Source organism: Triticum aestivum, chromosome 6A (assembly GCF_018294505.1).
Source record: "Triticum aestivum cultivar Chinese Spring chromosome 6A, IWGSC CS RefSeq v2.1, whole genome shotgun sequence".
Taxonomy (NCBI): domain Eukaryota; kingdom Viridiplantae; phylum Streptophyta; class Magnoliopsida; order Poales; family Poaceae; genus Triticum; species Triticum aestivum.
Genome location: NC_057809.1, coordinates 519,785,952 through 519,810,479, shown reverse-complemented (window position 1 = coordinate 519,810,479; position 24,528 = coordinate 519,785,952). Strand labels below are relative to the sequence as shown.

Below are 24,528 nucleotides of genomic sequence, written 5' to 3'. Positions count from 1 at the left end.
TAACAAACCAAGCGATGTTCCAACTAAACATCTATTACAAAACTATTAATATCTAGATGATGCGCTTAAGTAATTCTTTCACAATATCAGAAAAGTTTCCTTTAGCTTCATTCCCACAATGTTTTAGCAAGTGTAATAAAAACTGCTTCCTCAATTCATACCCATCCTGCACAAACAATACATTTAGTTAGTATGAAAATTTCACGCCGAAGGTCTTAAAACATGTAACTGACAATACTCACCGTGCAAATCGGCTTGACCAATTCTTTACCGTTCCACCAGAGCATAAAATGAAAAACAAAATAGCCAGACACATTCCTGCAAAACTTTAGATTAATAATATATAGAATATAGTGATAACAAAAGTAAATATTTTTGTTATGAATTCATTATTCGTCTATACTCATTGGAACACCGAACGGAAATAAACGTTGCCATTTAGATATATCATAATTCCAACCAGACAGCTTTATTTCGAGTGCTTCTTTGAAATCCCTTGCAAAACTTTTTAATTTCAGCGCATGCCTCAATTCTTTTTCCTCTAACGATTATGATGTTTGAATAGGATCCAGAATATATAGACGACGTGCCTCTTTCTCGATGACGTACAAGATGTATCGGCCGATGGATGCATAGGGAAGATAAATCTACAAGTGGAGCTATTAGAAACAACAATAAACCATGATAACAATGGACAAAATACTTTACTTACCTTGTTGCACGATGAGATGTCGTTGTCCATCCCAGGCCAGCTATCAAATAATGTTGCCAACGTCTGGATAGTTTCCTTCTCGCAAAACTTCTGACCTCGTGTTGACTCTAGCATCATGGACTAAGTAAAAAAAGAAATATTTCTTCAACATGTTGATGATAATGACACATAGAATGAAGAGTTACGATAACTTACACAAAATCGTAGATCCATGTAGTGCACAGGACGGTATGTGAACAATACTCTCTCGTCACATGCCAGCATACGCACGGCTGTGTTGAAGAAATCATTCTCCATGGGCTGCTCTATGTTAAGTATGCACTGAAGTTTCTTAAGACTTAAGCCCATTGGATCGGGTGTCGAGCTCCGGACCCATACCTTCCTATAAATTGGATGGTAAGAAGAACAATAATATACAACCTCACATTAAATATTGATACCTGATACTTACTCCAAACAACCGGCATCATCGATCGACATGATGTAGTTGCAGAGGCCGGCAAGTAATTCACGTTGGTCCGTGGGTATGATAGTGATTGGTGCAGGACGTTTGTCTTTTACTACATCAGATGGATTGTCCAATATATTGAGATCAGAATTAGCTAAAGTTTCTTGATCGTCAGGTTGATGGTATATGGGACCTCCTTTTAGCTTATTCAGCTCTGAATCGAGCAAAATGACAACCAATTTTTGTCGAAAATGTTTCATATCCTCCTACAAGATATATATAAAAACAATTTATATATTATTTTGAGATAAAATAACGAGATAATGTATAAAAACGAAATACCTGGGTGAATTGGTCTCACAGTGCATGTGATGTCCAGTATTCCATATAATTTAGCATAAATAGTCCACATGATACGCCATAGTATTATAAAATAATGCTTCAGAATACCACACAGATGAATCAATTAAACAAACAATTGTAACAAGTGCTTACCCATCGGTTTGTATTGCCTCATGAAACTGCTCTACAACTGTTCATTTTGTAACATTCAGATCGGGCCACTTATGACCTCTGATAAAATCCGGTTTATGCTCTACAAGTTTCAGACACTTCTCGAGTCCTAGTAACTATTTTATATATAAGAAATAATAGGGATCAAGGCAAACAAAAACATATGCTAAGATGAATAAAAATAATAGATAGTTACCGTAGTAGCAAGGTCATTGCGTTTGACCCGAGAACCAAGTGAGTCCAAAATACTTGAATCTCACGTTTTTTGGCATTGAAGACTGTTAGATACCAATGGTAGCCCGGTATGTTAATCGGAATGAATAACTGGTGTAAATATCATACAAGTCACGGTCGCAATTAGATATAAATATTAATAAATCATTATACATATGAATTAATAAAAACAATATATAATTATATGCATGGATAACGAGACAAAAACTAACCATGTCTTGCTGTAGATAAGTATTAACATGATGCACGATGTGATAATATTTTGATGGGTCTATGTCTCTTTCTCCGTCTTCTTTGATCTGGCCAGATACAAACGTGTTAACAATGTGTACCTTTTCACCCGCTCTGTCTTGTAGATGGTCGTGAGCAAGCATGCAATATATGTAAGCATTTATCACATGTAATCAACATTTAGATTATGTGTACATTTTATGATATTAAATATTGTTCATATTATTAATTACAAAGTTTGTGCAATTGGTCTTACACCGTCATGTAAGAACATATCATCTTTCATAAGGCATTCCAAATCATCGGTTGATAACAAGGCATCTCCAATATCCACGAACTGGGTATTCTTGGGGGCAGACTTGATTGATTCGATGACTGTAATATTCCTAGGGGTACAAACATAGTCTGCCGAATTCATAAATAAATGAGCCAATTTAGCAATCAAACTGAGCAAAAATAGTTGAATACAAGAGGCAATATCACAAAAATAAGATTGATAGTAATATTAAAAAAATACCTTGTGAGGTAACATGTAAATTAGCATCCTTTTTTGGTTTGTTATGAGATATAACCTCTTCGATATTTTTATGTTGTGAATTTTTGTCCCCTTGCAGCAACATCGCATATGAACCCTCAATGGATTCTTTCCGTGCATCTCCAAAGTCCATATCCATGTCTCCTATATTCTTAAAAAACAAAAATATAAAAATAGACCTTTCGTGTTTTCATGTATAATATACATACAGAGGAAGGTTAGCTATATGCACCTTTTCTCGTGGTGTTTCAGTGCGGTCTGTCATCGTTACATCAGTGCATATGTCGGAACCCATCACTTTGTATCTACGATGAAATATATATGATGAAATATAAATGATGCTTTCTACTGCATAATATAATCAGATATAATATCTGAAAAAATAGTAGTGATAATAACACACTATTTTCTCTATAAAAAACATATTTGACATTATTAGGAAAAAATGTTGATTAAATAATTTAAATAATTGTACTAACACAAAATTAGGGGAAAACAACAAACTGTAATGTTCATATATAATGAGTAGTCATATGAAAATTATTTAAATTATTTATATAGGCCATGGAAATTTGTCAAGAAAAAGAAAAAAACATGCAAACAAACCTTCTTCAACCAAGTAGATTTATTTATACATCAACCAAGTTTTGTTGTGGTACCCTTAGTATATGAAAGATAAATATAAAAAATAATTATTTTTATGAACAATATTTAATGAATATATATACTTTTATTGTTTCTGTTTAATAAATAAATATAAATTACCTTATCCACATTTTTCTGAGGGATTACATTATAACTGGACAAATGGGCCGGCACTTACCGGCCAGGAATGCGTGGTGGCCTCCACGGCCCATGCACTATAAAGTTGCCTAACGGGCCGGCTCGACGGCCCACCTGGCACGCTGGCGTCTGGGCCCAAACCCTAACACCATTCACTCACCACACTCCCCTCCACTCACTCATTTCCTCTCGCCCTCTCCCCTTCCCCGCCGCGTGCCTCGACGACCCGGCGCCCGCGCGACTCTGCCCGCCGACCGCCGGATCCCATGCCGCGGCAAATCTTGGGGTGGCCTCACCGGCCCTCTCCACCCCCACCAGCAGCTCGGCCCTCTCCCCTCCCCCCGCCGCATGGTCGCGCGCCTCGATGAGCCGGTGCCCGCGCGACTCCACCCGCCGGATCCATCCCATGTTGCGGCAGATATTGGAGCGCGTGTTTTTACCCCTCGCTACTACTAAGTTAATAGTAACCCGCGCTACTACTAAGCAGTCTCTATCGTGCCCCCCTAGGACATGCCATAGTAGTAGTGAGGGGTATGAACCCGCGCTACTACTAAGTTGATAGTGGTAGAGCGGGTTTATACCCCTCGCTACTATTAAGTAAAAGGTAGGTGAAGTCCCCATATCCTCGGTTGAATCCCTCCTCTCTCCCACACTCTCCCATTCCCCTTCTCCTCTCACCCGTGATTCCCATCCTCGCCCACCGCCGCCGCCGATCTCACACCTCGGCACCTTCCCCAAATTCGGTGACCTCTCCTATCGCAGCCCCCTCCCCGGCCCCTCCTTCCTCCTCCGTTGCTGGAAGGAGAGGGAAACCAGCAGAACATCGTCCATGGCGGCGACCAGATCCACCATGGATGCAACCACTTGCACCTCCTCGCTGGGACAAGGCCTCCTGAGGACATGCGAGCACCATGGTCAAGGGTCCTACGACAAGCAGTAGCAGGTCACCGGGCTTCATCTAGGTTTCGAGCGTCGGCTCCAACTTCGGCGGCCACCAGTGAGTTCCTCCTCCTACTCCTCTCTATCTTTGTCTCTTCCTCATTCAAATAATTTTCTCTTCTTTTGTAGCAGATGAGAGGTGCGGGAACGAGTTGGGTGGGGAGCCACCATCACCATGGACAACTTCATCCCCTCCAGGACCAGCAACAATCATGGTTGGAGAGGACGATGACGCCCAGCAGCAGCAACCATGGATGAAATTTATTTATTTTAATTCCCAATTAGTTAGTAGTAGCGCGGGGCCCTAACAATCTTCTTAATAATCAAGAAAACATCAAAGCTTTTGCCTTGTGTTTGAATTTATTTACTCATACTCATTTCCTCAACTAAAATTCAGATATATCAAATGTGTTTTTTACCAGTATTTTTTTCAACTTTTATAGATATTATTTATACAGGGAACCTTTTAAAGCATCAAATGATTATGACTATAAAAATAATGGATTTTATTAGAACAATGTGAGGTAAATCAGACACGGCCGATAAAAAGAAGACAATCTCTCCCCCATCACTGCCTAGTACAGTAGTCTACGTAGTAGTATTAAGAAAAAACGTTAGATTTCTCAAAAAAAACGTCAGTCATCCTCTCCACTGCCGTCTCACATTCTTCTCTGGATAGTTCCCCACCACTGCCTCACAATCTCCTCCGTTCCCCATTCTCTCCACCACAACCAGCGCTCCCTGGTCAGGCCGCCCCCTCCCCTTCGTCACCACCGCCGGCGCTCCCTGGTCAGGCTGCCCTCCCCTTCGTCACCAGCGTCGCCGCTCCCTAGCAGGCCGCCCCTCCCCTTCGAATCAGACCGCAAAAGTGGCCGGGGAGATCCTCGAGCTCGGCATGCTCGCGCCAGTGGTAGGCGTCGTTGGATGCGGACGCGGAGGCTCGGGACTTGCCCGCCCTACTCTACCCTGTTCCTTCCAATCCGGCCCCGAAGTGCTCGAGGAGGCGCTCGAGGTCGGCATGCTCACCGGCGACGCTGGGTCCCTCCATTCTCCTGGTTCCCTCACCGTCGCCAACATGAGCCTCTCCACCCTCTCTCGCGCGATCGTCCAGGTCTAGGTAATCTCTCTCTCCCTGACCCTGCCGTATGCTCCTCCCCGTCAATTCGGTTAGTCGCCAGGTGCATCGCCTCACTGAGATATCACAATGAATATTCCTTTTCAAGACTGTCCATATTTTGTTCTGTTAAAGGGCTTTGTTAAAAAATCTGATTTAACTGAGTATTATTCTGCTCTAAATTGCAGCCCCTTCTGGTTGTGAGTGGATCCAAGAGTTCACATGATGCAGTATCTTTTTGAAAGATGATACATTATCTTCATAAAAGAAAGGAAGTTGGAGAAGTTATTACTGAAGAGGAATTCAGTGGTATGTGCTTCTCAAGAGCTAAACTGGAACAAGAAGTGCATGACTCATGCCTACACTAACTAATCAGGTAGCATATGCAAATTTTTAACCATACTACATCCAGATATGACATTTGAATATAAAAACTGGCAATTGTGGAACAAAAATGGGTGTCGCGTTTATTCTTTAGAGAGTGTGTTTTCTATTAGAATGGTTCCTTTCAAGAATGTAATATGAGAAATCATCTGCTTAGTTGGTGGTTGTATTGATGATTCGGCCCTTAATGGTTCAGACTTCCCGAAGGAGAAGAAGGAGGTGCGGAAAGAGGATGGGAGCAACAAATCTGAATCAAAGAGTATGTTTTGTTGTGGATCTTCTATGGAATGTTGTTGCTAGTAACCAAGCATGCTTTCTCTTTAGTTCCTCTATGAAAGTAGCATCAAATTGGGATTTTGTTGATGATTTGCAAAGCTTAATTGAGACATAATTCTCTCAGTTCCCACTTATGCAAATCGTGATTGTTAGTTGAAGTTAGTTGGTTCTCCCGATCCCAGTTGCTTCTAATGCAGGTCTATAGTCCTGAGTTTAGTGGGTGATTCTGTACGATCTTGCGATGATTATAACTGCAACACTTGAGGGTTGGTAGTAGCACATGCCCAAGGCTTGATGAACTCGTATGGCTTTTGTTCTCTTTCTTTTGGAGGGGAGAACTCTTCCACTTGCTTCTGCCTTTTCATCAACTTCCATGCTGCAGTTTGACAATTTTTATTTCAGTGTTATTTTTTGGGTTCCCTTTTCCCATCTTTTATGTTTGTCGATGGGTCATTAAAACAGAAAACGGTGATGTATGAACCATTTTGACCAATGATTTATTCATTGTGTCCACCAGTGATCTTTTGAGATACTGACGCTTGTTTTTTTGGAATTAGGGGTGAGAATTACTTATCGATGACTCGGGCATCAACTCTTGATTTTCGGCGGAAGACGCAGGGTCAGAACAACTGGTCTGGGCCGTCGCGCCCAGTAAATGCCATCAAAAATAAATTCCCTACCTACAAGAATGGTACGAATGGGATAGTCATCAAATTTGCTGATGAGCCAGAAACACCATGACTTAAGGAGTCTGTTGCCAAAGAGACAGCAGATCTGCTTGATCGGCGTCAGCGTCTTTCAGTCCGCGAGCTCGCAATGAAATTTGAGAAGGGCCTCAGTACTGCCACATTATTATCTAATGAGGTATGGGTCTTCCTGATTCCTGAACACTCATTTAGCAATTGGTTCAGTTATTACAGACCTTAAGTTATTGCATTGGCTTTAACTCTCAGGTTAAATGTAAACAAGTGGCTTTATTGGAGCGAGACATCCTTCCGAAGAATCTAAAGAGTGTATTGGAGTCACTGAGAGGTCAAGTAGCTGGCAAATATAAGGATGAAATTGAGGAATCGGTATCTATGGTTGGTTTTTCTTCTTTTGAACCATATTTACAGCCACGTGAAGGATTATTGTTCCTCAGTGCGTTTTTAGAGTATCTTTAATGACACTGCAAGTGTTCTAAACTAACCAATATGGTTTCTTAAAAGAAGTCTCCAGCTAAATATATATGCCTAAATCATCCCTTTGTTTGCGAGCACTTTAATAGTTTGACACTTTCTATAGGTGGATATTTTAGCAGTTCAGCTGTCCAAAACAGAAAATGAGTTGCTTCAGCAGAAAACCGAGGTCACGAGAATAGCGACTTCACTAAAACTGGTGAGTTGATCCTTGTACTTTGGAAGTATCTTTATTCTATGGACCTTTGTAAGCACATTTTAGTACCATGATCCATTCTGTGTTCTCTGTTTACAATGTACTATCAAATGTCATGTGTATTTTCCCTGCTTGCTACTAGCTTTGGAGGAAAACTTAGTTCCGTCGTTTTTAAATGTAAATTATCTGCCATGATTAAGCAAGCCAAGCTGAAGTTTTTCCTTTGTTGGGACTTCTGAAACAGACTATCAAACAGTACTACAAATTTGAAATGGTGTTCTTTTCTTGCAAATGCACAACAAATTTTCAGGGGCCTGCCGATGGTTTGTTGAACAGCAAATTTTTAGGAGTTCTTCCTGATTTTCTTACCATGGTTAAGAAAATAACATGCTGGCAATGATTTGTGCGTAAAGCATGTTCCAATTCCTCTTGGATTGGCGCGTCGTTTTAGTATTTTTTATAAACATCATTTATCCATATCAAGTATGCTTAATCTTGGTATATTCCCATTTTTTCATTTTGACAAATCACTCTTTCTATATCGTTCACAGGCTTCTGAAGATGCTAGGAGAATTGTTGACGAAGAACGAACTAATGCATGCATGGAGATTGAAAATGCTAGAGCTGTTGTACAAAGAGTTCAAAAAGTACTTAAAGAGAAAGAGAACAGTTCACAAAGAATTAGAAAGCAGGTAAATTGTATATAATTTTATGAGCAGCATATTATCTTGTTTTCTGTACTTTAGTACCAAGCTTACCTGGAACTTATGCCTGAATCTGTATTCCTTATATATTCTTTTATTTATGTCATATACGATTACTCCCCTTGACTTCTGTACAGTTTTTCTATTCAAAACCAGTGGTAGTTTATTTTAATTTGACTATGCAACCTTCTACGTACTGCATCATACAACAACAGACCTTCCTGCCCAACTTTGCTTTTATTGCTTGCTTGTCCAGATGCTGTGCTTTGACACTGTCCTCAATTTGTTATACTCATTGTATTACTTGCTCTATCTTGAGAATGTAGATTCATTCGGTTGGGATATAGTTGGTATTAGAGTATTACATATCCATTGTGAATAATTTTAGACTATTCCATCGAAGCATTTTGTCCTCATGCAATTTCTATTACATGTAATGACTTAATATTATGACTTTGATGATATATATCTTCAAGCAGTCCTATTATATTTGTTTGTTTTCTGGCATGTTGAAACACTTAATAAGTTATTTGTTTGTTTTTCTGGCTCAAATATATATATGAGATTTCATTAAAAAGTTAGGCAGTCAACTATGGTCATGACTTAAAAAGTTAGGTGTATGACACACATGCGATGTCCAGAATAGACTGTTAGCCTATAAATCTGAAAGAACTGTTTGTATTCAGTTGCAGCCCACCTAATAGGACTGCTTGATTCCGTCGAGTATGGAAAAAGCGAAAGGTATTTTACGGTCTCTTTTGCGTTCTTCTTCTGTTACTTGCATATTTTCTGTGGTATCATTCAAGTCATCTACTGATGTCTTCCTTGGGTTTCTCTCAAAAGCGAAAGGTAAAAACAACATGATAGCAAACGAGTATGGAAAAAGGACAATCATTTTACCTTCTATATTTTTATCTGCAATTACATCAGACGTGCCCGTAGCTTTAGGAGGATATGTTGATTCATTATGCGAGATTGATGTATCAACCGAGCTAGCTGGGTCATCTAATATAACATGCTTGGTTAGTATTTATTAAAATGGCTGAACCATGAATGCTAGGATGTAACATAAAATAATCTTACTTGAATTACAAAGGGGACGAAGATCAACTTTCCTGTGCTTATCATCTCACGTGGGTTTGATTAGCTGCCCCAACATATGATCTGCCCCAACATTAGTTCCTATTGTAATCCAGCATGGGCGTTCAGAAAGCAAAGAGAAGTTAAACATAATCACAAATAGTATGATTGTCAAATACGCACATATAACTAACGACATTGTAAATCCACCAAATATGTACCAGGGATCACATATGAAGATTGTTGAACATTTGTGATATCACATAGAGTACGGCGGTGAACAATCGGCCCATCGTCTAGATGGTTTATAAAACCATCTGACTTCTTAGTGCGATAAGATGCCCGCCTCCACGCGTTGATAAGATCCCTATGGTCTACCATTTTTACAACAGGTATGAGAGTTAGAGAACAAAAAAAGTATGTACAAATCACTTAGATAGATGTTGATACAACATCTATGAAACCAACACGGGGAACATCTATGAAGTCAGGTTACTATAACGATTAATTTGCATACTATAGGTATTCAGAAAAACCCAAGAGTAGTCAGCAAAATCACGCTTAAATACTTACCAGTCTTTGAAAGGGATGGCTGATTATCCTCTTGTAACCTGGCCATATCCTCCTCTTTTTTCTTCCGATAAGATTCACGCCTCTATGCGTTGAACTGCTCCCTTGTTTCGCCAACGTTTTTTTCTTCATTACATACAGCTACTGTTGCATGCTGCTCGGAAGTTTTTGTCATCTGCATTACGTTAAGCGTAAAAACCACAAAGCCCATTAAGCTCATCTGGGAAAATGGACTAAACCTCTCCGATCCTCTACCGGAGATGTCGATTTGGAAGCTGTATAAGCATGCCTGTGAATACCTTGAGTATCACCTCGTAGCTTAGTCATACCATCCTTATTATTCTCAGAATACGATGGAATCCCGTCGTTTGAAGGTTCCCGCCCTACATCTTAGCAATCAACAAAATATACGGTATGCACGAGACATTAGCAGCAATCTTGACACAGTCTTATACCTGCTCCCGTCGTGTAAATATCGTGAATATTTGCATGTAAGGGTATGAAGTTTGCATTGTAGTCTCCAACATTTATCCCGCTCGTAAGGACTACAACACATAAAATGCATTCTGCCACTTTCATAAATGCACGTGAGGCAACATTTATAACCAATCTTCGCACAGTATTATACCTGATTCCGTCGTGTAAACGTTATCAACAATTTCGGCTACGGGTATGATGCTCGCATTGTGTTCTGCATCACTTCTCCCGCTTGTAAGACCTGGAAGACATTACGCATACAGTCTGTCACTGTCAGATATTCAGGTCTCGCAACTAAACAAAAACATGGTAGACTGCATCATACCTGTAGTTACATCATCTTCTGGTTGATGTTCGCGTGCCGTGCTTTTTGAATTCCCCATATGCAACTATTGAATGGCAAAAATCATGAAGACAGAAATGGTAGTTCTTTGATGATCTTCACCAACATGGTAATTTCTTCTACATCTTTGACATTCTGCAAGGGTTATTGTTCTACATATATACTGCAACATGTTGCTAGCATATACTGCAATTGTATTTTATTCTACATATATACTGCAATGGCACTTTCATCTACATCTTCTACATCTCTGTACTTTATTAGAATGCAAGTGTTTTTGTTCTATCTTTAGTTCAGCACAAGTGGAAACATACTCTTAGGTCCTGTATGGTTTATGTTTTCTTTTTTGCCATATTCACACAAGTGCAGGATGCAGGATACTCCTTGGTACAAAAAAATGCCAATTGCCAACTGTAAACATGTCTACTTTTAACATGAAAAAAACCTAAACTGTGTGCAACAGAAATCAATCTCGCAGGCGGATCCATCCCTGTGAAAGCACTTGCCATGGCTGTATGACATGCGATGGATGTATGGGCTGTGAGATGTATGAGATGCGATTGTATGGCATTTGAGATATATGAGATGCGATTGACGTATGAGATGGTTTGTATACCTATTTTTCGGATCCAGGACGTGTTCTGGCCGGATCCTGGACGTGTCCGCGTATACTCGTCTAGGATCAGCGCCGGATCCTGGATCAAGGGCGAGGAGTTCAGCGCGCGGCGAAGTGATGGAGGGCGGCGACGACCTGATCCAGGACCAGCGCCGGATCGTCGAGGTGTTCAGCGCGGCAGCGAAGTGATGGAGGGCCGCGGCGACCTTGTCCAGGATCGACGCGGATGGAGGACGGCGAGTGAAGCGGGGGCGGCGACCTCGACCACGATGGAGGGCGGCGACGATGGAGGGCAGCGACTGAAGCGCGGCGGCGCAGGGATGTAGGGCGGCCACGAAGGGAGACCTCGCTTGATAACAGGACTCGTCGCCGTCCGCACGGTTTTTCTGTCGCTGGTTAACCGTTGTAGGTTTTTTTGTCGCAGGTTAACCTTCGTACGTCTATTGAGGGTCACATGTGGATAGGTGCGGGTTCGGGCCTCAGGAGGAGGTTTTTTTGGTCTGTGATGGCTTAGTCAGAGGTGGGAGGAGGTACCAAAATAAACCATGGGAGGTGGGACTAAAAAAAACCTGGAAGCGAGACTACCAACTGCTCCCTTAGCCGCGGCGACCTTGTCCAGGATCGACGCGGATGGAGGACGGCGAGTGAAGCGGGGGCGGCGACCTCGACCACGATGGAGGGCGGCGACGATGGAGGGCAGCGACTGAAGCGCGGCGGCGCAGGGATGTAGGGCGGCCACGAAGGGAGACCTCGCTCGATAACAGGACTCGTCGCTCCTACGTGCGTCCGCACGGTTTTTCTGTCGCTGGTTAACCGTCGTAGGTTTTTTTGTCGCAGGTTAATTTTCGTACGTCTATTGAGTGGATAGGTGCGGGTTCGGGCCTCAGGAGGAGGTTTTTTTGGTTTGTGGTGGCTTAGTCAGAGGTGGGAGGAGGTACCAAAATAAACCATGGGAGGTGGGACTAAAAAAATCTGAAAGCGAGACTACCAACTGCTCCCTTAGAGTAGAGACTACTCCGCAAATCCCCTTTCCCCGCAGTCACATCCACCGCTCAAACCCTAGGAGAATCCGTCCCGCCGATCCACTCCCATGGCCGCCGCCGACCCGAACTGGATGATGCTCGATCGTTTCGTCTTCCGCAGGGATGACGCCGAGTCCTTCCTGGACGAGGACGCCGCCCCCTTCACGATTGAAGGCGACTTCTCACCGGACGACATGTTCTCCATCGCCTTCCGCATCGCCAAGCCTCCGGTAACCTCCCGCATGTACCTCAAATGGAAGTGCGGCCCTAAGGCAGGCCCCGGGTGCATTCCCGTGGCAGCGCACCGTGGTGTTCTTCTACTCAGGTTCACCCCTGAGCCGGGGAAGCTCGGCTTTGTGGAGCACTTCTTCATCTGCAGAAGTCGGTATGACCCGCTTGACAGCTCGCCCTTTGCACTAGAGCGAATTCCTTTCTGCGCCACGATATGGCATGACGAGGACGGGACAGAGATAGCTATGCGACGACTGTTTGGGGATGACACCGTTGGCGTATTGTCCCGTGATGAAGATTTTGCCATAGCGCAGCTCGTCGTACGCAGGCCCTTGGTGAAGGCTGATAAGATGGAATCGGATCTGTGTGTGCTCCGATCCAAGTCAAATACCGATCATACATGGGAGATTGAGGAGGGGCTTCCTATCCTCTACGAAGCGGATGAAATCTGTGACTTGAAAGCTTGGAGTACCCATAGAGTCATCCCCTTCAACGAATACTTATGCTGGGTTAACTATGGTATAGGAGGTGTCTTATTCTGCGAGGTATTTGAAGAAAGGCCCAAGATTTCGTACCTGAGGTTGCCCATACATAACCGCCGCCTAAGGCAACGCCGTGTACTTGACAGAAAGTGCAGCGTGTGCTTGACGAAAGGCTACTTTGGCGCCCATGAGCTAGCGTTTGTTGATGTTGATCGCGAGGATGGTTACCTTGTCGGCCCACTGAGCCCTAAAACTGGTTTTACTATTGCTTACCATGTTCTAAGGAAAACAGGCTGTAGTGGCATGAAGTGGGATCTGGTCTTTTTCCTCACATCTGCTGAACTGTGGGATCTCAACAAATCTCTGCCACGCGAAGCTCTGACATTTCCTCATGTAAGTATGGATGAGCCTAATGTGGTACACTTTCTGTTGTCTCAGCCAGTGTCGCATAAGTTTGTGAAGGTTTCAGTGGTTTCCATCGACATGATTAGACGCAAAGTGCTCTCAGTAGTTCCATATATTGAAGAGAACGATATCCATGGAAAAGACTCCCAGATGGTCTTGGGAGCGTCCAGTTATCTCCAGTCCTTTCTTCCCTCCGAACTTCCGAAGTTCATTGATCCCGCCTGGTACTTGACTACTTGCATCTTCCATATTTATCTGTGGGCACACTTTTCATTTTTGCACTTAATTTGTTGCTTTCTCTGTGTTGCCAACATGGCTGAATTTGAATTTTGTTATAAAACTAATGACAACTAGGCTAAGAACGAGAACCAGTTGCTGTTACTTTAGATAGCAACATCTGCAATTTGATATAATAACACAAAAGAAACAACTTATTTTTAGCCGCTGTGAGTTGTTTCCACCCTGTATACAATGTTCTGCATTTATATTTAAAGTAGATTTTTATTGAGTCAATTCACTGATTCACTTGCTATCCTTGTCTTGCTTACGGAGTCAATTGAATCTGAACGAACAAATTCTAAATTACTCAAAAGCTTTGTTGCACAGCACGACTAATAGTTAAACGTGGTCACAATAATGTTTACTTGTATATCTACCATTCCATTATCTAGTAATACTGAAATAGAGTTAGTGGGGCTGTGGAGCAGTAGGATTTTTTTGTATTTGTTTTTTTGCACTTTATTTCAGTAAGAACACTTGTTTTCATTAATTCACTAGTTCACTTTATTTAAGTAATAATATATCAGCAGTTCGCCTTTTTTTCCCTGCAGCAAGCATGTCTTGGATTCTCCTACGGCTGCGGCTGCTTCTCGTCCTACTGCTTCATCACAAGTGAACATCAAAACTGAAGAAATAACAGATGATTGTCCTGCATTTAATACTAGGAGTAGGAAAAAAAGAGTTATCTGATGTAATGGTTAATTAGTACTACTGCACTAGTATTATCATGGCTTTAGTGGACATGTCTATGATTGTGATTTGCAGTGGTGTATTTTGGTTGGTAGTAAGTGCCAAGACGTCTTGGTATGTGGTAACTGGCAGGATATATGAGATACTATACCTTAAGCTATGCTATTGAAATGTGTGTTCAATGATCTTGTTACTTGATGTTATGTCCTGAGATGGGGATTGTAATTTGCCTGGTGCTTCCTCTGAGGAAATTTAGTGTTTTATGTTCCACTTTTGTCGTGTGGTGGACTGAAATGAACTCTAGATGCTAAAATGAACATTCCTGATCCATCCATCCCCTTCAATTAGTACTGAAATGAAATAAGTAACTCAGTTATGAAGCCATTTGTTCCTGAGACTAGGGCTGTGGATGGTCAAGTGGCAAGTCCTCACTGTCTGTTTAAGTCAGGGAGGTTTCCATGAATAATGTAATGGAAATCAGGTGAGAATCAAGATTGCTGTCAAGGTATGCCATTTCTTTTGATATAACTGTGCGTCTACTGTGTATGCTCTATCTGCATTTCGCTAATGTTGATAATGGTTTAATAATTTAATAGACGTGGAACCTTGGAAGGGCTTACACATGTCAAATTGTATATTACAACGTGTCAGCTGTCTTTTAGTTGTACTAGTAAGTTACTCACCTGCTTAACATTATATTTTATATGGAATACATGGTATTGCGGTTTCAGATTTCCCATATCTTCTGCTTGTTAATAACGCCTTTTGTAATTTAGATATCTTAAGTCGATTATACCTTGCATGGAACACAGACACTGACAACAATCTTCATTGTTTTCTGTGTGCCATTCTCTGCTGCCGGTAATATGATTTTTTTACGCTGGTAGTAGGTAATATGCTTCCTAATGACTTGGATCTGATCTTCTCAGGAGTTCGTTTTAGCTGGTATAGCTTCAGAGATTATGTATCTCTCATCTTTTCATCAATAGTGTGTTTGATTTTTATTAGTTGCTGCCTGCCTTGCTACTTTGCTGGTAGTGCTTTTCTTCTTGCTACTTCTGGTAAGAAATGCCAAATTGTTCTTCCTTGCTTTACAAACGATCTATTTCCTGCTTGTCCCGTCTGGAGGTCATCGAGCCATTCCAAGTTATTGATATTATTGTGGTTGAAATGGAGTGCTAAGAGGACTTGGTTTGTTCTTGTAAGTTTTGTCAGTCAATCTTATGGGAAGCAATGATTGTAGCATGCTAAAGCTTCAAAGACATCAGAACAGGTGCTTGATCCCAGTCCTTCATTATCTACACAGCTTGTAGATTGAAAAAAAAGTGTTCCTGCCATAGAACTTGCTATAGAATTGAAAGCTGTTTCTATTCATGTAATAGTGTAATGCGATGTCCTGTGGCAGGCTGGCAGCTACTCTGCATTTCAAGTTGTGTAATGTTTGTTTGAGACAAGCTCGTTCGTTCGATCTTCATTGCTTTTAGGATTATACCAATGACATTAAGAATTTTATCACATTCCTGAGTTATAAATGCACCTAATATGACCTGGTATCTGTGGTAACAAGATTTAATTTTTTTATTCTATATCCAATTCAACTATGTTTAGATGGTATGCTGTTCCAGTTAGTAGTGACGTCAGGTGCTAGCATTCACATATTCTCTTCTTGTTTCATTGTTTATTATATTTAGGTGGGTGGATGTGGATTACAATTGTTTGGTTATATACTGTTACTACCCTTTTATCATATATGGTCTGTACTTTTACTTTCTAAAACACATAAAACCAGACCTTTACAGACACTTTATTTGTGAGGGACATGTATTTATTTGCAATTCCCTCTTGATGATAACAGAAAGCACTTGCTGTTCTATGAAGATAGCATCAACTCAGTACCATCTAAAAGGTAAGAAATGGAGAATATGATCAATGTGAGGATGAAATGGGGGTGCTGGAGCCAATATTGACACGTTGCATGATATTTCCCACTGGTATTTCGACCACAATATATGTTCCACGCCTGCTAGTTTTGTACCTTTGTGTTATATGGAGCTGTCAGCTTAGTAATTTGATGTTGCTTGAGCTGTGAAGATTATATTCAGTCCATGAGTTTGTAGTGCGATACTTATGATGTGGTAAGTTTTTATGCACTCATTATTTCATATTGTTTTTGCTGATGATGGTTGAGTCCAACACATACTAACTAATTCTTGGTCTCTGTTTGACTGCAGTGAAGGGTTTGGTTGAGTAGGGCGTGTAGTTGACATGGTGGGAACCTCTTGGGTGAGAATTAAGAAATCCCGCACGCTGCCTTCACTGCACGATTTTACGCCTCATGGTTTTCTGCACACATGTTTTGCAGAACGATTAGCTTCCTCCTAGGTCCATGTCAGAAATGGATCCTGTATTGGCTCACTTACATGTGAATTATGGGATTGGAGGGGGTATACAAATGGCCTTTTTGTGTGCCAAATGCTAGTTGCATGAGGCACAGTTTGATCTGGGAATGAAATGGTCGTCACCATGTGGTTCGATGAGTGGCGTGAGGGTGGATTAAGCTTGCCATTTCTGTTTTCTAGTGCTCTTTGCATATAATTTTAGCTCAACTGCATGACACCAGAGCTCAAAGGCTGTAACTTTGTTATTGGTTTTTAATTTACTTATTCGTTCTATGGAGTACTGGTGGATGTACTATCGTTGGCAGGGAATGTAGATGTGTCTGTCGTCTAATTGGAGACCATGATAAATGAAGAGGCACAAAAGTGTGGAAATTGACTGCTATGCTTGCCTAACATCAGTTACATCTTGGAGAGTCTAGCACCTTGTGGGAGCATTCATGTAATCATGTTTACACATTTTTTTGTCAAAAGGCACAACATTCTTATTTTGGATTTTGATTCGTCACAGGCTGTATATGGTTTATGGTTTATAGGGACACAATGTTGATGGGTTAGTTCAGGGTGATTTTGGAAGTTTTGAATTAGTGGTTGCAATAGTTATTGTGTTATTACTTATTAGGGCAACTCCAACACAAATCAGACTGGATTATAAGTTGATTTATATTTTAAGTAGATTTTTAATTAGTCAATTCACTGATTCACTTGCTACCGTTGTCTTGCTTACGGAGTCAATTGAATCTGAATGAACAAATTCTAAATTACTCAAAAGCTTTGTTGCACAGCACGACTAATAGTTAAACGTGGTCACAATAATATTTACTTGTATATCTGTCATTCCGTTATCTAGTGATACTGAAAAAGTGTTAGTGGGGCTGTGGTGTAGCAGGATTTTTTTTGTATTTGTTTTTTTGCACTTCAGTATTGCAGTAAGAATATTTGTTTTCAGTAGTTAGTTAATTCACTTTATTTCAGTAATAATATATCAGCACTTTGCTTCTTCTTTTTTTCCTGCAGCAAGCATGTCTTGGATTCTCCTGCTGCTCCACCTACTCGTACTGCTGCTTCAACCAAGTGAACATAAACACTGCAGAAACAATATATGACTGTCCTGCATGTAACACTTCATTATCATGGCTTTAGTGGACATGTCTATGATTGTGATTTGCAGTGGTGTATTTTGCTTGGCAAGTGCCAAGATGTCTTTGTGGCAGGATATATGAGATATTGTGCCTTAAGAGGTGGGTGAGGTGTGAGAGTTGTAAACACCTCTGGTGGACTCGGCTTCTTTACCCATTCTTCTTTAATATATGATACGCACATTCGTGCGTATTCTAGCGAAAATTTGTGCCTTAAGCTATGCTATTGAAAGTGTATTATAGCCTGACTTGTGTTCAATGATTGTGTCCCTTGATGCTATGTTCTGAGATGGGGATTATAAGTGGCCTGGTGCCTCTGAGGAAATCTATGTTCGTTTTGTCAAATGAACTGTAGATGCCAAAATGAACATGGCTGGTCCATCCACCCCCTTTAACTAATACTGATGAGAAATTAATAACTCAGTGGTAAAGCCACCTGTTCCTGAGACCAGGGATGTAAATGGTCGAGTGACAAGTTCTCATTGTTTGTTTGGGTCAGGGAGATTTGCATGAATAATGTAATGGAAATCATGTGAGAAAAGGCTGCTGCTAAGGTACGCCATTTCTTTTGATATAACTGTGCCTCCAGCCCTCCACTGTGTATGCTCATCTTACTGCATTGTGTAATTCAAATTGTTTATCACAACCTGTCAGCTCTCTGTTTAGCTGTGCTGGTAGGTTACTCACCTTCTTGGAACCCAAATTTGAACTAAAACCACGTCACTTATTCCGAGCGGATGAAGTATTTTATATGGAATGCATGGTATCACAGTTTCAAATTTCCTATATCGTCTGCTTGTTGATAATGTGTTTTGTAGTTTAGATTTCTGAAGTTAATTATATCTTGCATGGAACACAGATAGTAATAACAATCTTCATTGCTTTGTGTGTGCCGTTCTCTGCTGCTGATAATATGATTTTTTTTTACGCTGGTAGTAGGTAATGCGCTTAATTTGCTTCCTAATGACTTGGATCTGATCTTTTTGGGAGTTCGTTTTAGTTTTTAGAGCTTCAGAGATTATGTATATCTCGTCTTTTCAACAGTGGTGTGTTTGATTTTTATTAGTTGCGGCCTGCCGGAAAATTCGAATCTGCCTTGCTAATTTGTTGGTAGTGCCTTTCTTCTTGCTACTTCTGGTATGGAAGGCCAAATTGTTCTTCGAGCTCATCTGCACCTGCGCTCACGAAAAAAATCAAAATAAATACTAGAAAAATTCAAAAAAATTTAATTTTTTTTGGGTGGTAGACAATTTGATGCGTGAGGTACGCTCCAATTTTCAAAACATTTGGACTTCTGTGCAGCTCTCAGCAAAAAAGACAAATCGGAGGTCTGTAAAAATGTGCACTGTTCATATACTGTTCTGGTCTGATTTGTCTTTTTTGCTGAGAGCTGCACAGAAGTCTAAATGTTTTGAAAATTGGAGCGTACCTCACGCATCAAATTGTCTACCATCCAAATATTTTTTGGAATTTTTTGAATTTTTCTAAATCTTTTACGATTTTTTTTTTGACCGTTCTGCACCCGGGCACCGAAACGCCGCTCTCCTGCCGGAAAATTCGAATCTGCCTTGCTAATTTGTTGGTAGTGCCTTTCTTCTTGCTACTTCTGGTATGGAAGGCCAAATTGTTCTTCCTTGCTTTACAAAGCAAACGATCTATTTCCTGCTTGTCCCGGCGGAGGTTGTTGAGGTGTTCAAGTTATTGATATTGTTGCAGTTGCAATGGAGTGATAATAGGAGTTAGCTTGTTCCTGTTAGCCTCGTCAGTCAATCTGATGGGAACCAATGATCCTATCACTCTTAGTGGTTGTTTGGATATCAATAATTATACAAGAGACTTTAGAAAGCCAGTTCGTTAAGGATTTTTGGGAAAACCAGAAGGTCAAGGAAGCCAAAATGTCACAACATGAAATTTAGCACCCCCACTGCCTTACCCCATACAGTTTCACGGGAAGCTTAAAGGAAATCAGATAGTCACTGTTAAAATTACCGGTAACATCACAATCATCAGGAAAAAAGATTTACCATGATAAACCACATAACAGAAGTCTTCACATTTCGCACCCACAGTAAGTTTTGGCAGTTATTAACCAAGATACAACATCACATGCTACTACAAGTTCATTGGAGATATCATACTATTAATAAACTAGTGCATCAGATAGCTAGTGTTTTTTTTTCATGATCGTAATATTACGATGCAGGATGTCTAGACATTGACGATAATTGGCTGCCTGATTTAATCCTGGCGTCTTGTTTGCACCTTCCGCTTGAAGCTATTAAAACAAAAAAGGAATAGCTGAAATATAATTGCTGAAATAAAGCGAATTACTGAAATATAATTATCATTTAAAGCAAACAACTGATACAAAGCCCAAGTCTAAAATTCAGAGAGGAAAAGTGAAGCCATAAATTTGGTCACTTTCCATTCCTGTTGGGTTATGTGTTTCTCCGAAGATGCGGAAGGCCTGTAGTATCAAAATGACATATAACTAATTTGTTGCAGCAAAAGAATACAAATACAAAATAATTGCAATTTCCCCAAAGCCATCCTAACAATCCATAATTCAGCATTCTATATAAATGAACGGAAGATACTGATGCAAGTGAATATAGTTGTGACCTCGTTTCGCTAAGAATTATGCTGTGCTCCAGAGCTTTTGAGTTGTTTCATCTGAGACTTGGTTTCTTCAAATTCAGTTGACTCCATTAGCAAGACAAGGTTAGCAAGTGATTCGATGAATCCTAAGCTATAGTCTGCCACTAAACTTAAGCTATATTTAATACTCCCTCCGTTCCTAAATATAAGTCTTTCTAGAGATTCCAAAAGGGACTACATACGGAGCAAAATGAGTGAATCTACACTTAAAAATATATCTATATACATCCTTATGTAGTCTCTATTAGAATCTCTAGAAGGACTTATATTTAGGAACGGATGGAGTATAATATGTTTTGGATATTTCAATATGGACTACATTCGGACCAAAATGAATGAACAAACACACTAAAACGTGTCCATATACATCTGATTCAGAAAAAAGTTAGAAGATCTTATATTTGTGAATGGAGGGAGTAGGATCCAATTCTACATATTAATGTCATACATTGATAATTTTACATTCATTTTTTTAAAGTAATGTTTGAGGTTAGCATAAACTTGATGTTGCACCATCATGTGTTTACTTCTAAAATGCCTGGCATGAATGCATCCTAAACTTCCAGATTAATATGACAGTTGATTTTGCTACTAAACACCAAAGCAAACATGTACTCAGTGGATTCGGTTATCCAAGAGTTCCGTGATCACTTTCTCCCTACCATCAGAACAGCGATTCTAGTTCAATCTATCCAAATGCGGAACATGGTATGCAAGGTGGAAGCAACTGTAAAAGCAACAGCCAAGAAATGTATATTGTCAACCTAGTGTTGTTAGCCGCTAAGTGCTATAGCAAATTTCACTTCAACTTAAAAGGTCAAGTTATGCCACGCCAGGTTAACATCAGGAACCACCACAGGGGTCAAGTTAAGCTAGGTTAACATGAGGAACCACCACAGGGCTACACACTGTACACCACATAAGTCATTAAATTGCGAGAACAACATACCTGGAGCGATTGAAGAATTTTGGAAGCCTGGAGGAAATAAATGGCTGGAGAAGATGGGACTTTCGTCTGACCATATCCACGTCTTTGCCCAGGAGGTCTTCATTACCCTTAATGTAAGGATGACTCGACACCATTTCCTTGGCTTTCATATCAACAGTAACCACAGAAACGTTGTCGATTCCATCCGCCATTTTCTTAGATAGCAGAAAGTGCACCATGTTTGGATTGTCCATACTCACAAGAGGGAACGTCAGAGCTTGAGATGGAGAGGTTTCGAGAGAGTCCAATTCAGAAGATTTGACGACGAATTTTTTCCAAGTCAAGGTGCCACAGCTGCTTGTCATCAAAGCATAGCGGTTGATAGTGAAACCAGTATCAGGGCTCATTGGGCCAACATGCTTACCATCCTCACGGACGACATCAATGAAGTTGAGCTCCTGGCCGCCTTTGGTGATGCACACAGAACGGTGCATATCATGAAATGGGCGTACTTCATAACCAGGATTTCGGTTACAAATAGGCAATTGAAGGTAAGAGATGGCAGGCCTTTCCTGGAAGACATCACAGAATAGCATACCTCCGCTGCAGAAGTCGACCCAGTACAGAGCAGTCTTGAAAGGGATGACTGTGTCAGTTTTCCAATAGATCAAGTCAGATGATTCGGAGAACTTGCACTGGATCGGTAGCTGCTGCTCAACCTCCCACTTGTGATCACAGTTGTGTACACTGGAGCGAAGCACGCACAGGTCAGCTTGCATACCGGCTACTAGATTGGGTCTACTTAAGCTCAGCTGTGCCACGGCGAACTCTTCATCACCACGGCACAAGATACCGACAGTGTGAGGATGAAATGAGCGCTGTGTAGTTATCACCTTGTCCTTGTTCCCACGCACGACCAACGGTTCCGTACACATCGGGATCTTGTGGAGCATCAGTGACGGCTGAGACGGCGAGGTGGAGGCTCTGCAGATGAAGTGTTCCTGCGGATAAACTGGGGACTTGTACGTGTTCACAGTCCCGGGGCTGGAGGTGAGGCTGATCAGGAGGAGGTTGTCGTGCGCCGCCACGAGATCGCACGAAGAGCCATTCATTGGATCTAGCAGAGGCGGCCACTTCAGGTAGAGGCGGGAGATCTCCGGGGGGCTGAGGACGCGGAAAGCAACGGTGAAGGGGGCGGACCCGGCGATGTGGCTGGCCGAGAAGGAATAGCTGCGGTCTTCGATGGAGGACTCGGCGGGATCCCTGCGGAAGACGAAGCGGTCGAGCATCATCCAGATGGGGTCGGCGGCGGCCATGGCTTTTGCAGTGTTACTCTAGGGTTTGGGTGGTGGCTGCCTGAGGGAAGTGGGATCGAGCAAAGGGGATCGCGATGTTGCAAAGGGCGCCGCCCCTATGTCTCCCTTCACGCGAGACAGGTTTTTATTTTTATTTTTGAGGCTTCACGCGAGACAGCTCGAGATGGGCCAGCCCAGGTGAGCCGGAGGCCACAACCTTTTTTTTATGTTCTTTTTCTTCTTCACATTTTTGTTTTCATTTTTTATTTCTTTTTTTACACTTTCAAACATTCTAAACATATATATTACGAAAAATGCTTTTAAAAATTTTAATCACACATTTGAATCTTTTTAAATGTGTATAGAGAAAATGTTGGCCATGTATATGAAAAATATACAATGTGTTTGAAAAAAGTTGACATGTATTTAAGAAGATGTCAATAAAGCTTTTGAAAAAACTGACCATGTGTTCAACAAAATGTTAAACTTGTGTTTGAAAAATGATACATGTGTATAGAAAAAATGTTGAACTTCTATTTGAATTTTTTTAAATGTGTATAGAAAAAATGTTGAGCATGTATTAAAAAATGTTAAATTTGTACCAAAAAAATTCAAATGTGTATAGAAAAATGTTGATCATGTATTTTAAAAAATACTAAACTTGTATGTGAAGAAATGTTAAAATTTTATTTGAAAAATATTAAATGTGTACAGAAAAACTTTGATCAATTTTTTTAGGAAAAGTTGCTGCCTTTTATTAAGTAGTTCACGACTAATTCAGCCACGAGGAAATAGAAAACCAAGTCTTACACATTTTATTCACGCAGCCAACTCTAGCTAGATTGTGCATCGCAATATTAGCGGAGCGTTTAGCCCAACACCACCTTAAACTCATCCAGCGCGGTGAGTAGCTCTTTGATCTGATGACCCTGCGTTCTCCAATATCTAAAGCTAGCTGGACGCCTTTCCGACAAGCCAATAGCTCTGCGTGCTCCGGAGAGAGGCGGGCAATATATTTCAACACCCCCCCCTCACGTCTAGGTTATTTTAGTCCTTAGACGTGAGATCGGTGCAGGCCTCAGAATCATTTTATTTAATACTGTGTTGACAGGGTCTTGAACTCAAGACATTTTGGCTCAGATATCATATTGAATTCATGCTCCAGCCAGTTGCTTCAAAAGTCCGAACTGATGAAGAGAGACGGGCAATATATTTCAACAAGACCCATCGCCATTCGCCGTCGCCCCATCGATGTTCAACTTGAGCCATCCTTGGACAGGAGGTCGCCAAGACTCCATTTGCTTCACTCCTGTGTGTTGACTGGTGGTGCACGTGCGTTAGCCCACTCCTCTAGCAGTCTCCAGACACACTCGACCAAAGAACGAGCATCCTCAGCAGCCTTCCCATCTCTTGTAGCATTCGGTGCAAGCCACATGTGATATAACATCATAATCATCACACTCTTGTCAGCCTCGCAAGCCAAACCAAACCAGTCCAGTAACCACCTCTTGAGCGATTCTTGTGACGAGATGAAATGGCAACAGTACCGAGGCGTGGGGCGGACAAGCTACAGTACCGAGCGGCCGACCAGACCCGTGCCCGGCGACCCCGGCGCAGCCCGCGTCCAGCGCACTCGGTAGGACCCGCACCCGGCGGCCCGACAGCCCCAC

General features: G+C 41.3%; 3 protein-coding genes across 15 annotated transcripts; 1 reads left to right on the top strand and 2 right to left on the bottom strand.

The window, feature by feature from the left end:
• Positions 1–12,210, bottom strand: LOC123128235 (uncharacterized). Of its 9 annotated transcripts, none has more exons than XR_006462985.1 (19): positions 11,944–12,210; positions 10,700–11,539; positions 10,526–10,615; positions 10,353–10,442; positions 10,197–10,280; positions 9,901–10,072; positions 9,549–9,701; positions 9,331–9,429; positions 9,148–9,252; positions 2,906–2,978; positions 2,656–2,817; positions 2,395–2,543; positions 2,120–2,206; positions 1,503–1,997; positions 1,164–1,426; positions 908–1,094; positions 713–832; positions 243–318; positions 1–166 (listed from the first exon to the last, which is right to left on the bottom strand). XR_006462985.1 is itself a non-coding variant. In XM_044548184.1 (6 exons), the coding sequence occupies exons 1-5, from the start codon at positions 1,418–1,420 to the stop codon at positions 268–270; spliced, it is 672 nt and encodes a 223-aa protein (XP_044404119.1). In that variant the 5' UTR covers positions 1,421–1,496; the 3' UTR covers positions 1–166; positions 243–267. The 9 variants fall into 9 exon arrangements, 1 of the variants encoding a protein (XP_044404119.1); XR_006462987.1 differs by lacking the exon at positions 11,944–12,210 and having other exon boundaries at positions 10,700–10,763; positions 11,334–11,517; XR_006462984.1 differs by lacking the exon at positions 11,944–12,210 and having other exon boundaries at positions 1,503–1,789; positions 1,870–1,997; positions 10,700–10,839.
• Positions 5,026–14,640, top strand: LOC123128234 (stomatal closure-related actin-binding protein 1). 4 transcript variants are annotated; one of them, XR_006462983.1, is made up of 10 exons: positions 5,026–5,512; positions 5,698–5,885; positions 6,090–6,152; positions 6,727–7,033; positions 7,123–7,251; positions 7,454–7,546; positions 8,095–8,235; positions 8,934–8,988; positions 13,507–13,697; positions 14,304–14,640. XR_006462983.1 is itself a non-coding variant. In XM_044548183.1 (9 exons), exons 4-8 carry the CDS (start codon positions 6,986–6,988, stop codon positions 8,946–8,948), a joined length of 426 nt encoding a protein of 141 aa, XP_044404118.1. In that variant the 5' UTR covers positions 5,027–5,512; positions 5,698–5,885; positions 6,090–6,152; positions 6,727–6,985; the 3' UTR covers positions 8,949–8,988; positions 14,304–14,640. The 4 variants fall into 4 exon arrangements, 3 of the variants coding, with proteins under 3 accessions (XP_044404118.1, XP_044404117.1, XP_044404116.1); XM_044548183.1 differs by lacking the exon at positions 13,507–13,697 and having other exon boundaries at positions 5,027–5,512; XM_044548182.1 differs by lacking the exons at positions 5,026–5,512; positions 5,698–5,885; positions 6,090–6,152; ... (3 more) ...; positions 8,095–8,235; positions 8,934–8,988 and having other exon boundaries at positions 12,156–13,697.
• A 5,343-nt stretch (positions 14,641–19,983) lies between these two features.
• LOC123128233 (uncharacterized) lies at positions 19,984–22,988 on the bottom strand. 2 transcript variants are annotated; one of them, XM_044548179.1, is made up of 2 exons: positions 21,585–22,988; positions 19,984–20,444 (listed from the first exon to the last, which is right to left on the bottom strand). In XM_044548179.1, exons 1-2 carry the CDS (start codon positions 22,877–22,879, stop codon positions 20,357–20,359), a joined length of 1,383 nt encoding a protein of 460 aa, XP_044404114.1. In that variant the 5' UTR covers positions 22,880–22,988; the 3' UTR covers positions 19,984–20,356. The 2 variants fall into 2 exon arrangements, with proteins under 2 accessions (XP_044404114.1, XP_044404115.1); XM_044548180.1 differs by having other exon boundaries at positions 19,984–20,252; positions 21,585–22,986.
• Between the last annotated feature and the right edge of the window lie 1,540 nt (positions 22,989–24,528).